The 15,895-nt window shown below is 34.3% G+C and overlaps 1 protein-coding gene across 5 annotated transcripts in view; it reads left to right on the forward strand.

Moving 5' to 3' along the window:
• Nucleotides 1–15,895, forward strand: part of NPAS3 (neuronal PAS domain protein 3) — a 583,018-nt gene that overhangs the window by 277,184 nt on the left and 289,939 nt on the right. For 3 of the 5 annotated variants that reach the window (XM_062495134.1, XM_062495137.1, XM_062495139.1), the window contains one exon: nt 12,952–13,034. In XM_062495134.1, the coding sequence (XP_062351118.1) occupies nt 12,952–13,034 (83 nt within the window). The remainder of the gene's footprint in view (nt 1–12,951; nt 13,035–15,895) is intronic. The other 2 variants (XM_062495135.1, XM_062495138.1) reach the window with 1 other exon arrangement.

Genomic DNA, 15,895 nt, shown 5'->3' on the forward strand with positions numbered 1-15,895 from the left:
CAGTATCACACTGTGAAGAAAGCTGGAACTCATAAGATGACATTTTGTTACAAGAGTGTCATGTTTGGACATCATAAAAATGTCTGATTCTGTTTTCTGATTGATAAAAGTAAATTTTTGTGAACTTTCTGGAAATTTTGGCTGGTGTTTACCAATGGACAAAAATATGCTCCTATGTTGAGTCCAAACTAACATGATACAGTAAAACATAGTAACCAAAATAAAAAAGTAATGGGAGATATTATGTTTTTATTAATTGTTATACATATCCTGAATTAATAATATACATTCTAAGGAAATAGAATTTAAAAGCTGGTATTATGGTTTGTATTGTAACACTTGATGTGTTGTTCTTTGATGATACATGGACTAGTACAAATTCACTTTCCTTAGCAAGCACTATTTGAGGAAGAGTTTAAATATATTGCTTTCCCCAGTGCAGAGAAATTATTATTTTTTAGGTGATTAACCTGAAAATAAGGACAGGTTGCAACACTTTGGAGCTCCTGCATCGTTAACAAAGAGGCAAGAGGTTACCTCCCCTTTGATGATAAGTTCTTGAATCTCCAGTGGAGTGAGTAGTAGCTTCTCTGGGCTGTGTTTTTAACTTTAATATTTTTTTAATTCTCTCCCAGACAGGGCTTTCTGGAATAGTATCCAAGGGTTTGGGGGTGGGAGTTTGTGTTTAGTGAGTAAATTTAAATTGTTCGGCTATTTCAACTTAATAAGTATCCATGTCAGTATTTTCATTCCCAGTTACATTGCCTTCTGGAGTTTCAGATGCCTGAGAAAATGATCCATTTCACCTCCTACAATGCAGCTTTGGGTCCTCTGATCATAATGAACTTCTTTCCCATAAGAAATGTTTGTGGTTGAAAGTGCCAATTCAAGTAAACTGGTGTGAAATAGGAAAATTAAGGGCAGAAAAAAGGAAAGTGTGAAAAGAAAAGATGAGGTAGTGTAAAAGTGGAAAATATGAGACGGAAAAAGGGTATATTCAGACCTTGTCAGGATTTTTTTTGTGCAATGGGTTTTTGTTCATTAACTATTAACAAGTTAATTAAGGATTAACTAAAAAACCTTCTTTAGACACAATATGTTTACACAGCAGCACATGCTAGTTTGGGGACTTGAAGCAGCTCAGCTGTGGCAAAACAGAGATGAAAAAGTTACTTTATCTTTCTTGGGAAAGTTTCATAGCTTTTTTAGCACAGCTAGACATTATCCGTGGCCTCATTAACCGATTTACGGCTAGGTCACATTTGTCTTCATTTGACTATAAAGACATACCCTTAGCTCAAAGTTTTATGTGCCAGCAAGTCAAAAAAGAATATTTGAGCTTCACAAAACAAATGGATTAGCAACACCTGTGTCATGTATGCAAGGAAAGCAGTTGAGTCCCTCTTGCCTGGTTAGCTCTGGTTAGAGATAATCAAGTGGTCATAATAAGTGCCAACTAACTGGTGAACATAAACAAGACACAGCTTTAAAATTATGTTTAGTTTCAGTTCATATTCATCAAAATAGTATTTCCTTTATTACAAGTGTTTTGATTTTCAGTCTATTTCTGCCATTCACTTTTCCTTTTAGTCATTTTTTTTTCCTGAAGCTATCATTCACCAAAATGAGCCTTTCTCTTCAAATGCCATTTGTCCATGAGCTGTCACAGCAGTGTGTCTTTTCCTCTTCCAGCCATGTAGGTGCCTCTACATTCCTCAGATCCCTCCTCTCCTGTAGAAGATAGAGTCAATATTATGACAGGATTATTCTCAGTAAAGTTTGAAGCAGAATTTTTCAGTGGTACTTTTGAAAAATTTGGGGCCGTTTTACTTCATAGTTATTTTTTCTCCATCTTGTTTGTAGAAAGAAGCAGAATATACTTTGCAATAATATTACGTTTGTAAGGCAAAACCTTTGCATTGAAAGACTTGTTTGTCAGTAGTTTACAGAAAACTTGCTGAATTTCTGACTGGTCCTACTACAATGTTGTTGAGTGGATTTTTTTTAAATGAGCAAATTTATCAGATTTTCAGGTATTAGCAAAATAAGATGTTGTTTGATTTACAGCGGTCAATTTAAAATAATCCAAAACACCCTTAAACTATCATATTTGTAACAAAAATGTCAGGATTCAAACTGTCTTTCAAGAGGTTGCTAAAAGAAACAAGAAAAGTAGATGAACATTATCAGGCATTACTCATTAGTTTTTCTGCAGGATGTATAAAGTTTGTGGGTGACTGAAAAAGTCAAAGTGTGCTCTTTGTTGAGTTTGAGCAATCTTCATTCAACTCTGTATTTTAGTTTAAGTATCATATGGTATCGTACTTTAACAAAAATAATTTTGTCTGTTAAATTAATGAGCTTGATTTACAGATTGCATGGTAGTATACATCTAGTTCTTCAGATAGACTAGACACAAGAAGTATGTTTAAGAATTAAGGTGATTTTGGAAAGCAGTAAAATACAAGCGAAATTTAATGGATGTTATTTCAGTGAAATCTCAGCTCACAGATTGTTGAATTATTACATCAAGCAAATTTTTCTCTTTATAGCAAATGCATGCTTGTATTATATTAGTTTTGGATATTTATAATAAAAAGTAATTCTTGAACTAACCAAATGTAATAAGTTGTGAGTATAATTATAAAATTCTTAAGAAAAAAGAAACAAAAAATGTATTTATCAGTGCTAATAGAAAGCGTGAAAGAGCTGGTTTAAAGACAGTGTTATCTTGCAAAACAAAACTTTGCTCCCAAAGTCAAGGTAACCATCTGTGTCCATGTCTGATTCAAGTACTGTGTGGGGACTGAATTCTGATGCCTTTAAGTTAATTTGTTAAAGAATGCTAAAGTATCTGGCTACAATAACATCCTGAACTTTTACATTTAAGGTGTTCAAGGTGTATTTTAAATGGTGAATGCCTTGCTTTTTCTCTTATAGACAGACAGGCTTGACTTTTTCAGGTAGCAAGTGTGAATCTTAGCTATGATATAATCAAATAAAATAAATGTTTTCCCTCACTCCAGAAAGAATCTTGACGAAATTAATTCCTGATGCTAATGAATGCAACTCTGATGAAGTGAATGCCGTGTCTACACACGTTCTCCTTGGCTGTAGAATTAGCTTCCTGTTTTCTCACTACAAGTTCTCACTTCCATTATTATTCTCTCTTCTGAACAAACGTCTGTTATATTTCCCTGTTAGGCACTCTTCAAAGGCAAGGAAAACTGGACTTTTCTTATATGATTATTCAAAAAGATCCTTCAGTAAATGAAGGGGGAAATACCTTGTGTTGTGTGCTGGAACTGATAATAGCAGAAAACATGTGATTTCCAATTTATTTCGACTCATTCATCATAAACTGTATGAATTCTTTTAACCTTAGCAAAGACTTAAAGATTATGTCATATTTCCAGTAAAGATTTAACTATTCTTCTTACTAGTTATTGGGATTTCCAAGAGATTCTGTTTCCTTTGAAACTGCTGAAAGAGATTATTAGAAGTAGTAGTGCATGTATATACATGTATATTAAGAATACAATCCAAAGTGCTGGAAGTGCTGGAAAATTTTCCCCACGGGGGCTTTGGATTTTGGATCAAACTTTTTTTTTTCTTTTTTAAATAAACAGCAGTGCTTTTGAGAAGAAGCAGTCACATCTCTTAGTTGTCATGACTTAACTAGTATTCTAAGGTGTTGTACTCATTCCTCTGAAGACTGCTTCATTAGGACATGGAGATTTCCATTGCAACATATGCATGCTCATTTCTCAATCCTCAGCAATTCTGAAATGTTATTTTTGTTCTTATGAGAGTTCTTGATGAAAACTTCTAGTGAGAAATTGAGAACCATTTCAAATAAATTTTAAAAACTTCTTGTGGTTCTACTGCAGATGGTCTTGGTAATATCCTTAAATTTCTTCAGTTATTTTTTGAAATCACCAAATTCTCTATAGTTGCATTTTCTTACAGTTTTTCTTATGAAATGACAGAAGCCTCAGCTGGAAGATAAGTAAAAGTAATTGACTAGTGGCAGAGTTGGTTCTTACCAGAATCCTCAGTTAATTACATGGTTCAGTCTTGGCAGCTGATAAAGATTTCTTCCCTGAAATTGTGGATTGATTGCAGACTTGTACCCGATCTCATTTAATTTATGAATTTTTATTAAATCTTTTCTGACCACATCACAAGAAGGAAAAAAAAATCTGCAAACAAATCCACCACCTACCTGTGTCAATCATAAAGCCAAGTCCATAGAAGTAGTAAAGCTCAAAAATCACCTTAGAGCCAGAAACAACTTTTAAACAGTTGGATTCATTTCTGTATGTCACTTACTTTGGTAGAATAATGGTGCATTAGTCAGTAATTGTCTGCTTATATCATAGCTGTGTTTTATATTCCAGCAGTGGATGTGGCTCCTACATTTGCCAAATGCAGTGTTTGATTTACTTTCAAATGGTAATGCTCATTCAGCATAAGGAGATATCTTCTTTTTCAGTGTTTTTCTTAGCTGGATATGTATATGGGGGGTTCTTTGACTTAGCCTGTAAGACAGAAAAAAGTGAGGCAGAAGTGCAGGTGATCAAGACCCACAACATCTTATGTCCTCAGGCATCAGGTTGTCTTTGTCACTTGCTGCCATGTCATGTTCTGCAGCCCCTGTAATGAATTTAAATTACTTCTATCAAATGTGGAATTTCTTATTTTTAGTGTATGGTTCCAAGTGTGGAACACATTATCTAGTTCACTAGCATCTAAAGCTGTTAATTTCTAAAATTATGATCCACTTGCTGTCAGAAGAGGTTGTATATATTTCTCAAGGAATTTCTTTAGCATGTGATTTTGGCCATGTAGCAAATGGTTGGCTTCCTGTGCAGACACTTGGCAGTGATAGCATAGTCCTCACAGCATACAGTACCCTAGCCCATTAACAGTGGATTACTGGAATCTTCAAGTACTGTGGATATAGCAATAAAAGTTCCTAGATAGAATAAAAGTTGATAGAAAGTACTAGATAGAAGCTAATAAAAAGAATGCTAGTTATAAAGCATCTTATTAAGTGTTTTCCCTATTCATTTACTTTTTTGTTGCCACAGATGAAATAAGTATTTTTTTTTTTTGTCTGTCAGGAATTGCATTTAACCACTGAGAACTGAAAAAAGTTAAGTTTCTCATTAAAAGGATGCAGTGAGCCCACCCAAATAATGGGAGAAGTATGGAAGGGAAAGGGGTCTGTACAAGAAAGCAGACCTCAGTACAGAAGGGTCTGGTAGGGGAATCTGGGTATGTTTCAGTGTTAGTGAAAACAGGGAAGGATGTGAATTACAGCTTGCCAATTCTCAACACACCACTGTCTAAGGCATAAAAAGGCAATTGTATTGGCTCTAAGAAGGAGTAGCTTGCCTGTTCTGTTCACAGAATATTCTGAAATAACATTGCCAAAATTTAAGACAACAAAAGAAGGAGAGACATAAAAAAAAAGCAGGATTTCTGTGACATTCAGAAATATATTACACCTTGCTTCATGTAGATAGAACAGCTTTTGGTCGCCTTGACATACTAGTGGCATATGAAAGCCCTGTGGATGGATGGAGCGTTAGATTGGAAGTAATAAGGTTGTGCCTGACTTACCTCCGCATTTGTAGCAGATGTTACAAATGTCATAACATGAACCTTTGGGATCAGACTGGAAAAAAAAAAGCAAGACAACAGATGTAGGCCTCTTAGTTTTACCAGCAAGTATAGTCTGACACTATATAACACTGTTCTGACTTGATGTTAATACCCTGTCCTCCTCCTGAGAACAGAATTGGTGACACTAGCCATTTCTGTAGCAGTGGAGCTGTAAAGGAGTGGCAGCAGTTTTATTTTCAGAGGAATTTTGATACTCATTTTAAAATAAGACAATAGAAGTATTATTCCAGTAAGGGTCTTACTGTGATATCTGAATAAGCAATCCAGACCCATCACTCGTTTCTTCATGCGATCATAATGTTTATGCATTTTTTCTGCTGGTAGAGCCAAATCTCTTGGAGTAGACATTTCTCTAAAGGACTGATAAATTCCTAGGTTTTTAGGCCCTTGATTCACCCTACCTTTGTGAGCCCCTCTCCCTTGCCTCACCCATCTGTCTCTACTTCATCTCTTTCTCTCCCATACTTCTGCAGACGTTTTTCCGATCTCCTTACAGCAGGTTAATTTCCTGGGAGGCTCCTATCTAACTTTATTTTTCCTCTCTTGCTTTTGATTTGAATTGAAAGTATTTGTTCTTTACTTTCTGCGTTGTCCTCTACATGTTGGAGACTGTATGAAGTTATTAATTCCTTCTCTGTTTCTCACTGGTTCTTGCCAATATTCCTGAATTTCATGGGAGGGGAATAAAATGAATGCAGGAATATGGGCCCTTGTAATTTTTTCCCTGTGCTTCAATTTAAAGCAGGGGTGATTCTGTCTGCCACATCGCTCCCTCAGGTGCTGCCATTCTTAAACTGGAGGCTTAGCCCTCTCCCTGAAGAATTTCATTGTCAGGGAGAAGAGTGGGGGTTCTCCCATGAAGAATTTTAATCACCCTGTCTGTAGCCCTTTTGAAGGAGGCACAATAGTTCCTATAGTAACTACTACAGTGTGGGAGAAAGGCCAGAGCTCCCGCCCCCAGCCACAGATAGAGAACTCTCTTTGCTTAGATGACTGGAAATTCTTGCACAGCAAAGATTTCATCCTTTACATTGAAGAGGAATAAAAAAATCTCTGAAATAAACTCTTAAGTGTACATGTGCTAATTAAGAAACAGTGCTAGTTATCAAGGAGAGAACACAAAATATACTTATTTTGTTGTTTGGGTTTCTAATGCTAAGAAGTTCAGAAAAGTTAAAAAAAAAAAAAGAGAGATATTTAGGACTTAAGAAACTCTGTCTCCTCCTACCCCCACCCCCTAAAGAATAAATGCTATGGGAAGGAACAGACCTATAAACCAAACTAAGGTAATTGGAAAAAGAACAGGCTCCTAAAACAGATGAAAACTTTTGCTATGACAGTCAATTATCTTGTTTCTTTTTTCCATTAATTTTGAATGTTTCTCAAGGGAAAGGTATATCTCCAAATCCAATGATTCCAATTGAATTTAACAAGTGATATAATACCTTTTTTGACAACATTTCAATTTGATCAGATTTAAGTTATTGACACTAAAAAAGCTATTTTAAAAGTTTAAAAGTATTAAGCAACTTCTAAATTTGAAAAGCAAGTTTTGCAAAAATTGTTTTAATTTCTGGAGTTTTTTAGAGATGAACTACTAAAAATAATAAAGCATGAATGTAATTGTGTTACATAATACTTTCATTAATTAACTAGTACATTCTTGACAACTAATAAGTTATTCCATGGAAAGTTTAGTTTTACTTTCTCAAACATGTATTCCCCAGTAATGAATTCACATTCTTTACCAGTGGCCAGAAGATGGATATGTAGAATATGAAGTATTCTTGTACACAAAAATATAGATTTGAAGTGTTATTGTTAGCTGTGTAAGTTGGTTATCAAATATTGCATTATACATCTTACATGTAGTCCTTTGTGACAAATTTCTTCTGATAATTTATTGCTTTGATACTTCTTTGGTAATGGCACAGTATTAATGGTTCCCATAGCTTTACTAAACCAAGATAAAATACCTTTCCACATATGTTGCAGCTCCATTTAAGATTTATTTCTTCTTCCCATCTGTGAAGGTGGATAAGAGACCCAAATTTTGGATCATTTGATGGCCTACAGTGAGGTAACTGGTGACATAATTTAATTTCTTTGGATACCCTTTCCAAATCAGAGGGCAACACCTCTGCTTACATCATGCTGTTCATCTCTCATCTCGCTTTAGATCAGGATTTGAATACACATCTTGTATACCAGATGTCCTCAACTTCTAGGCAGAGGGCTTCTCTCTTGCTGGAGATTTCTTTCAGAACTTAGAATCAGTCTTAAATGGGATAGAAAGGAACAATCAATGGAAAAAAAATAAAAGGTATTAAACATAAAATAATAATTTTTAAAAAAAGCTTCTGTGAATATTAGCGTACAGAAATACTGGAGTGTAATGTTGATTGCACTTCATCCTTCCCTGGACTGAATCCTCTGTTGTTCAGTTTAGCCCTGCAGTCAGTGTCTCTGTCTTTTCTAAAACACAGCTTTTTAAAATTTCCAAATTGCTCATTATGTCTCATCAGAAAGCCCCAAGATTTCAAGATGACATTGCACCTCTTTGTATAAAACCACCTTGATTGCCACATTCACCTCCATTTTCTTTCATGAACATTTGGAGCTGTTCATAGAAATCACAAAAGATAAATTTTCATCTAGAATCTACTCTACACAAAGGCAAATATATTAGAAATTGTATTGTCATTTCTACAGATCTTTCTTTCTACTCTGAAACAAAAGAAAAAGTTGCATTCTGGGTAAGAATATTTAGAAGATTATAGCCACGCTCATGCTGTGAACTGTTTTGCACATACAATCATCAGACCATTCTGCTTTTTAAGCTCTCTCATCTGACACCATCATGTATTTTGTTGATACCTATGAGGAAAAATATTAGCCAACCCTATGTGAAGCTGCTGTGCAATTAGCCTGATGTGGTTACATATTTTGTGAATAAAGCTGGTAATTTTCTTTTTTTTTTTTTTTTTTTGGTGGGGTGTTTATAAACTTTCATATTTGTGTAGATCTCTACTCAGGCTTTGCTAATTAAAGTCTGAGTTTATTGACAGTCATAATTAGAGCTCTTCAAGATGAGCTCTCCTTTTTTATAATTCTTCAGACAGCAGATTGTCTAAAAGGTTGTAGCGCAGTGGCCCTATGTCTGCCTCTGCTTCCAAGTGTACAAAAAGTTCTTCTTAGAAAAATCAACAAAATTAAATTAAAAAATATAAGGACTTTGAGGCTAATTGAGAAAAAGCTTTTAGGAGTAAATAAAGGTTAAGGGAAATGAATTTTAGAAGTTCAGTTTCATTTTTAAACTATTATTAAAATATCAGAATTTAAAAACTCTGTTTGAATTTTCCAAAACGTTGCTACAAAAGCAGTTTATGTTGAGGGGTGTCATGCAAAGTCTCACAGAAGTTTTTTAGGGGAAACTGATAATTTTGCTCATGTTCTGCTCTTCCATTCCTAGTGATCTAAGAATACTGCTCTATTAGAACTCTGTCTTCACCAGTAGAAAGTTACAGTGAACATTAGACTTTGGTCTGTGCTGCCACACTTTAGAACTGTGTTTAAGAGGAAGTCTTTGTTAGGAAGGCTACGTATTTCTGTTCCACTGTTTCCCACTTCTTGTAGCACAATTGCAAATGCTCCTGAGATTGCATTAAGCATGCTTAGACTGCCCCCAAGACACTCTGAAAGGGAGGTGGCTCTTCCTTCACCTCATACATAGCCAGATTAGTCATTGAGGGAGGAATTTTAAAGAGGAACTAGTGAACAGCTAGAATTTCTTTTTATGGAATAATCTTATGCCAGGAATAGACATGTCACTTTGGATAGTAAAGGTCATAGTCCAATGCCATGGAAAGTAAAACATTTTTGAAGACAGATTCTTCTGCCTCAGAACTACAAAGTACACATGTTAAAGCAATCTTTCTATCTTCTTGTCACTATTAAAAGTCAATATTTAGTACAAATATTGTTTCAGCCAATTTTTTGATTAATTTGTGCATTCAAGCATTAAACGTTGTCAGCTAAATGTAGACAATACAAAATATGACCACATGTGAAAAAGTTTATTCAGAGGTGTTTGTTCATACTGCTAAAATAGGAAAAGCTTGGAAGAATTTAACCTAGGCTTGGGACTTGTTTCCATTGTGACTCCTTCTGCAGTTTGGTACTCATGCTTCAGCCTTTTCCACGTCCTGATTTTCCCTTCTTCCTCTAACTCAAAATAAGGACTTTATTTCGTGAATTGAGTATTTTGTTTCTGTAAAGAGTCTGTGTAAAAGGGATTCCACAGTTTTTAAAAATATGTGCATCCACACCTTTAGTTCTGTGAAGGTTGCCGAGCTGCTTTGATTTATAGATGTTGTGAAATAAATCTCTTGCTTTTCAAGTTTTCTGTGAGTGGCTGAGCTGTGGCTGCAGATAGTTCTATCCACAGGGTGAGAGATTTAGATGACTTGCTGTGGCTTGTGTGATGGAAGTCAGTTCAGTATTTATAGGTTATGTTTTGAAATTTTAGAATAAAATAACATTGGGCCTGCTTTTTAATCCAAATGTTTCAGTCTGTCTTCCTTTCATCTATTGGCATGCCAACAATTCATTCAATACAAATAAGAGATTTTCTACTGTGACTGGTCTGTGAGATTGGCGTGTTTCTGAAAGGCATCAATGTGGTATGCACTCATAATACCAAAATAGCATATTTCTTCTGCTGCAAATAGATATCAAGAAAACTTGAAAGCTCAAGTAAGTAAAATAAGACAATGAATCCAGATGATCAAATAATTTAAGTTTCCCTTGTTCTATATTTGTCTCAATAGTCTTGTTTCATTCCTTAAAATATGAAGAATGATAATTATGGAAACAAATGAAATAAGGTGCATATTTAATATATATTCTTTTATCAAAAAAAGAGTTGCAGCATGGCTACCAGAAACATAGTAGTTTTCTGTGTAACCTATTATCATGGTTGTAAAATTAGGAACTGTCATTAGAACCCCACATCACCTGACTAAGAACAAGGCACGTAAATCCCAGAGGTCTAGTGCTATAAAAGTGTCAGTGAACTGAATGGCATGAAAGTGCTACAAGATATTTGTCTATATATATACTGGCCACAAGTAAGCAGTCATTGATAGAGGATTTAACTGACAAATTTTAAGGCTAAGATATGGCCCTCTCTTGTTTTCTAGTTAACTCACTGCCCTTAAAGTGATTTCATTTGAGGTATAAAACTGAAGGTCCCAATCATGAAGGACTGATGACTTACCTGTAAGTGTCATTTAAGGTTCAAGATACTGTTTTGAAGAGTGCTGCACTGACTTCAGACACTTCATTCAAATTATGATACTTACATGCTAAAACCCCTGCAATTGACATCATAGAATTGGATTCACTATGTAATGGATACACTTTAAAATAGTAGAGGGTGGTAGTGTAAGGATATGGGCAGGAAACTGAAAATTAATTGAAAGGTAAATTCCTTTGGTGGTAGTTAAAAGGTGGTGTGTTCAGACAACGTGTGGAAAAGATGACACTCTAGCTGGAAGAATGAAAGGACCTATAGGATTTCAGGCAGGTTTAAAGGTTGGGGGATTTTTTTACAATGCTTTTATGGAGACTACTATGAAGCAATGTCTAGCAAGCCAAAACTGAATTTGCTTTTTTGTTTCTGATAGATTATAAATGAAATAACTGTACAAAGCATCATGCTGACAGTAATCATGATCAGAATACTGAAAATCTTTATATATTTTGTTTAGTCCCACAACTTAGGATAAAGTTTTTCTAAGAAATACAGTCTTGAAGATTTTTCTTTCAAGGTGTTAGTGTCTATGTCCTTGAATATGAGAAAAGAGGAGGACTTAGAAAATACCAGCTCTACAGCAGTCTCCATTTGTAATTATGAGCTATTGCCTGAATCTATTAGCTATGAAGCCACCTGTTTGCTCAGTATAAATAGCTTAGAATTTCCTGCAAGGAAATTACATGAAACATCAATAAGAAATGATATTACATTTTCAGGTCAATATGACTATCATTACCTGGCATTTATCTTTTCCTACTGATATCATGTTTGGCAGCTGGTATCATAGAAGAGTAAGAAATTGTTGCTCTGTATTTTGTTTCCTTTGGTGTTAAATTGGCCTGTTCAGTAATGGCAGTCATTCATTCTGCTTGTTTTAGTGGATCCTTGATATTTCATTTTTCTTATCATACACTGTAAAGACAGCAATATGTAAAGATGGACTAGTGCTGTGATGGTTTCAGAGGCATTAGTATCTCATCAGGGTCTTGGGATGTAAATGATTTTGTACACACTTTAGAAGGGTGCAGAATGAACTTTGCTTCTTCTCTCTGCTATGGGTATGCCTGGTTTTGTCACTAAGACAGGAAAAGAAACTTCCTGCAGCCCTGTGCCATCTTTTCTGTGCTCTGGCTTTCTCTGATCATGTGGGAAAGGTAGCCTAGGCCTAAGAAGAAATCTCAGCTTACAGTAGATGGATATATTTGATTATATGCAAACTAAATTTCTGATTTTGTGTTCCTGGCATATAGAGACAATTTAACAGAATAGTAGTTTTGTGATTTCTCAGCACTGCTGCCTTTGAAGCGTAACTACCTATTACTCACTTTGTACTACTAAACTATATAATTTAAATGTAGAAGTTGAAGTTTCAAGTACCAATTCCAACAACAATCATGGGTATCTGGGGTACAAAAATACTTCTCTACACTGAGAAGAACTTTGATATAGATGTGTTTACAAATATTGGCTTTTTTTAATGTGTTTATTTAATTTCACTTTCAAATAATAACATGTTTAAACAAACCTCTCAGATAAACTAGCAGAATAAACTTCCTAATTCATGAGTAATATTTAGTTCTTATCCCCACATTTCAAAACATTTACAATATGTGTAGGCTCTTTGTCAGTGGTATTTTTCACTACATTCTGCATGTTTTCATCACTGTAAACCTACAGGGATTTGAAATATATCTGAATAAACAAGTTATTTCCAGATTCATTAGACATTTAAATAAATTTTAAAAAAAAATCTATATTTTTTTATCCTTCAGATTTGAGTCTTAAATTACATATGAAATTACCAAATTTATATACTATGGAGAAGGCAAAATTTAAATTTATACTGATTTATTAAGATAAAAACCATTTAAATAGTTAATGTCAGATGAGGATGTATGAGAAATGAATGTGCAGACCTTGCAACATAACTGTTTTTTATTCAGTTATAGGTGCCCAGCGCAGGAGAAGTCCCAGTGCCCTTGCCATTGAAGTATTTGAATCACATTTGGGAAGTCATATTTTACAGGTAAAAAATGGCTTTTCCAAGAAAAATCAAAATATCTGTCTAGTCATATTTCTGCCAGTATTTTCAATAGTATTATTGTCAGCACTTATGTTGATTGAGATTTTTTTAATGCTCATATTTCTTCTATTTTGAAAGTCTATAATTGGGAGACTGTTAATGAGAAGGAGGGCAAGTGTTATTTTAGCTGAATCACAATATTTTGTTGTTTAGAAGTGTGCAGTAGGTGTTTGCTTGCCATTATGTATTTGTGTGAATGTGTGTACAAGCTAGTATTTTGTGCTGGTGATTTGTCTTATGTCATGTATCAACTTGGGGTTGGGGTTTTCTCCCCACTTTGGTTTATGAGCATTTCTCATAACTCATTTCTCTATTCTATGAGTTATTCTTTTCTCCATGATATCCCAGTTGTCACAATTGTATATCACTAATTTTGAGCAATCTGCAGAGGTTAAAAAAATAAAGAGAAGTATGCCTCTTAGGTGTCCTTAGCTGTGGGCTGAAAACTGGCCTGGTATTTGTCAAACAAGTTTGTCACAAGGCACAAATAATCATATTCTGGGAAGACTCAACTGAAAAACAATGACTTGATGGAAACATTCTTGTGCATGATTAATTTTGCCAGGGTTACTACAGCCTTTCTTTGGTTGGCGTGATCAAAAGTGGAGTATAAGCAGTTAAGGAGAAAATATGATGTGCTTTGCAGTAAGGCAAACCCAGCACTATTGAAATAAACCCCACACAGTCTTTTCTAAGTGTGGCAGTGAATAACTGCTCTTATTTAGCAATGTACACAGCTTCTCAATGCAAATATATTGTCTGATGTATTATCTTTTGAGAGGTATGAGAGAGGTAAATTAGGATATTATCATGAGAAATATTCCACTTAATTTGAAATGATTGAGAGCGATCTCTGTACTAACTCAGCTGTGGTATTCAAAAGCACTATAGATAATGTCAAAATTTTCACATCTTTATAAAGTAACTAAATGCAGAATAGCAACAAATATAATTTTAGGAAAACATGAAATTAACTAAGAGAATTAATTTCTCTTTGGAACAAGGATCATGAATGAAATTATTTGCTTAGTTGTGCACTCTTGGCAGAGGTCTAGGTCAAGTGTTTGATTCTGTAACCTAGTACTTTTGTTGTAGTTATTGTGTCAGAGATTTGCACCAGTATCTACACTACTGTATTTACATGTTAGGCAGGAACACTGCTATGCTGTCTCATACATATAGAAAAAATTAGGAACTAGAAGTTTTGTGACGTTTCTGTTTACATAATTTGTCGGTATGTTGAGTATGTAAACATTTCATATATCCTAAAGTTATGTTTTTCACAATATTATTTATAGCTCACATATAAATAAAACCTCCTTGAGACCTCATTGAGATTTATATATACTCTTTAGGTATTAAGTATGACTCTTACATATGAAAATGATGAAAGCTAGGATGGCCGTTTTGAAAAACTACTTGATATTTGAGAGTTTCGCTTACTGCGTATTAAGACAATTAGTGATTTTCATGCCTGTTTAAACTAGATTCTACTTATGGGTTGTTTGGGGCTTTTTTTGGGTTGGGTTTTATTGTTTTGTTTTATTATGTTTTTTGTTTGTTTTAAATTTATTTATGATAAATTAAGGTGTTTTCAGGGTATAACTTCACCATACTACTACTAAAAACCCCCTGTATTGCACTTGTACTCAAAACCGAGGATTTGAAATCATAATTACTATCAGCCTTGAGTTCAGTATCTGTTGATGTGTGGCCTTTTCAAATAAGATTATGCTTTTATCAAAGTACTTGCATGAATCTCTCAGCTGATAATAGGAAGTTCCACTCTGATATTTGCAAGATAGACTGTTGATGATGGAAAAAGGACAATATGAATTAAGAGTTGTGACAGGTTTATCATGACATGTTAAGATTTCGTCTTGTTTTAGCAGATCAATCAACCCTCAGGAGTAAAACCTGGACCATGCATTCAAATGCGCCACTTCTAAACAGATCAGAATGAACTTCCGAGTACTGCCTTGTGGTCTAATAGGTAGAAATATAATTACCAGAAGACAAAATTATTTTTAAAACAATTGGACTGACTCTGTGGTGCAATACAGTTCTAACATGTTCTCACCTAGTCTGTTACTCACAGAAATTATTTTCAAATAAGTATCGTGATAAGTATTGTTTGCAAATGAAGTAAACAACCTTGATTATACCTTGGGAATTTTGATTTCAGAGTCTGCTATCTGAAGAATTTGAATTAATAATTAATAATCCCTTTTCCTATTAATATTTTGAAGACTGTGTTAAGGGTAAGATCAGAAATTAAGGAGCCTCTCTAATCTATTTAATATTTTGATACTTCAAAATTTATTGATAGACAAATATGCATAATACAGTAGATTTTTAAAAAGTAGATATTGTTTATTTCAAATGACATTACAAAACCAGAAATGGAAATACATCTTGAGTTATTTTTACATTTTGAGTCTACAAGGAGGTAGTGTCAGTCATGTCTCGGCATCCATCATATACATTAATCATGTCCATACATATTAAATCCATGTATATTTATATACAATGATTAGTCATCACTGAATGAAGAACGCCTTCATCCATGATTTTTTTTTTTTTAATTATTAAGGAATCAAATGTTTAAATACTGCTTAAATGATGATTGATACAGGTACTAAGGGTTTTCTCCCATATCCAATTAAGTGCAGAAAACAGAAAAGCAAAACTCTACACATAATAAGGAAAAAAAAAAAGTTGAAATTTACTGACTTTGATTTGAGATAGCATTTGTCACCAGGGATCATACAGTTAATTCTGTTCCATTAATGGCAGAATTCATC

Source organism: Cinclus cinclus, chromosome 6 (genome assembly GCF_963662255.1).
Source record: "Cinclus cinclus chromosome 6, bCinCin1.1, whole genome shotgun sequence".
NCBI classification, from domain to species: Eukaryota; Metazoa; Chordata; class Aves; order Passeriformes; family Cinclidae; genus Cinclus; species Cinclus cinclus.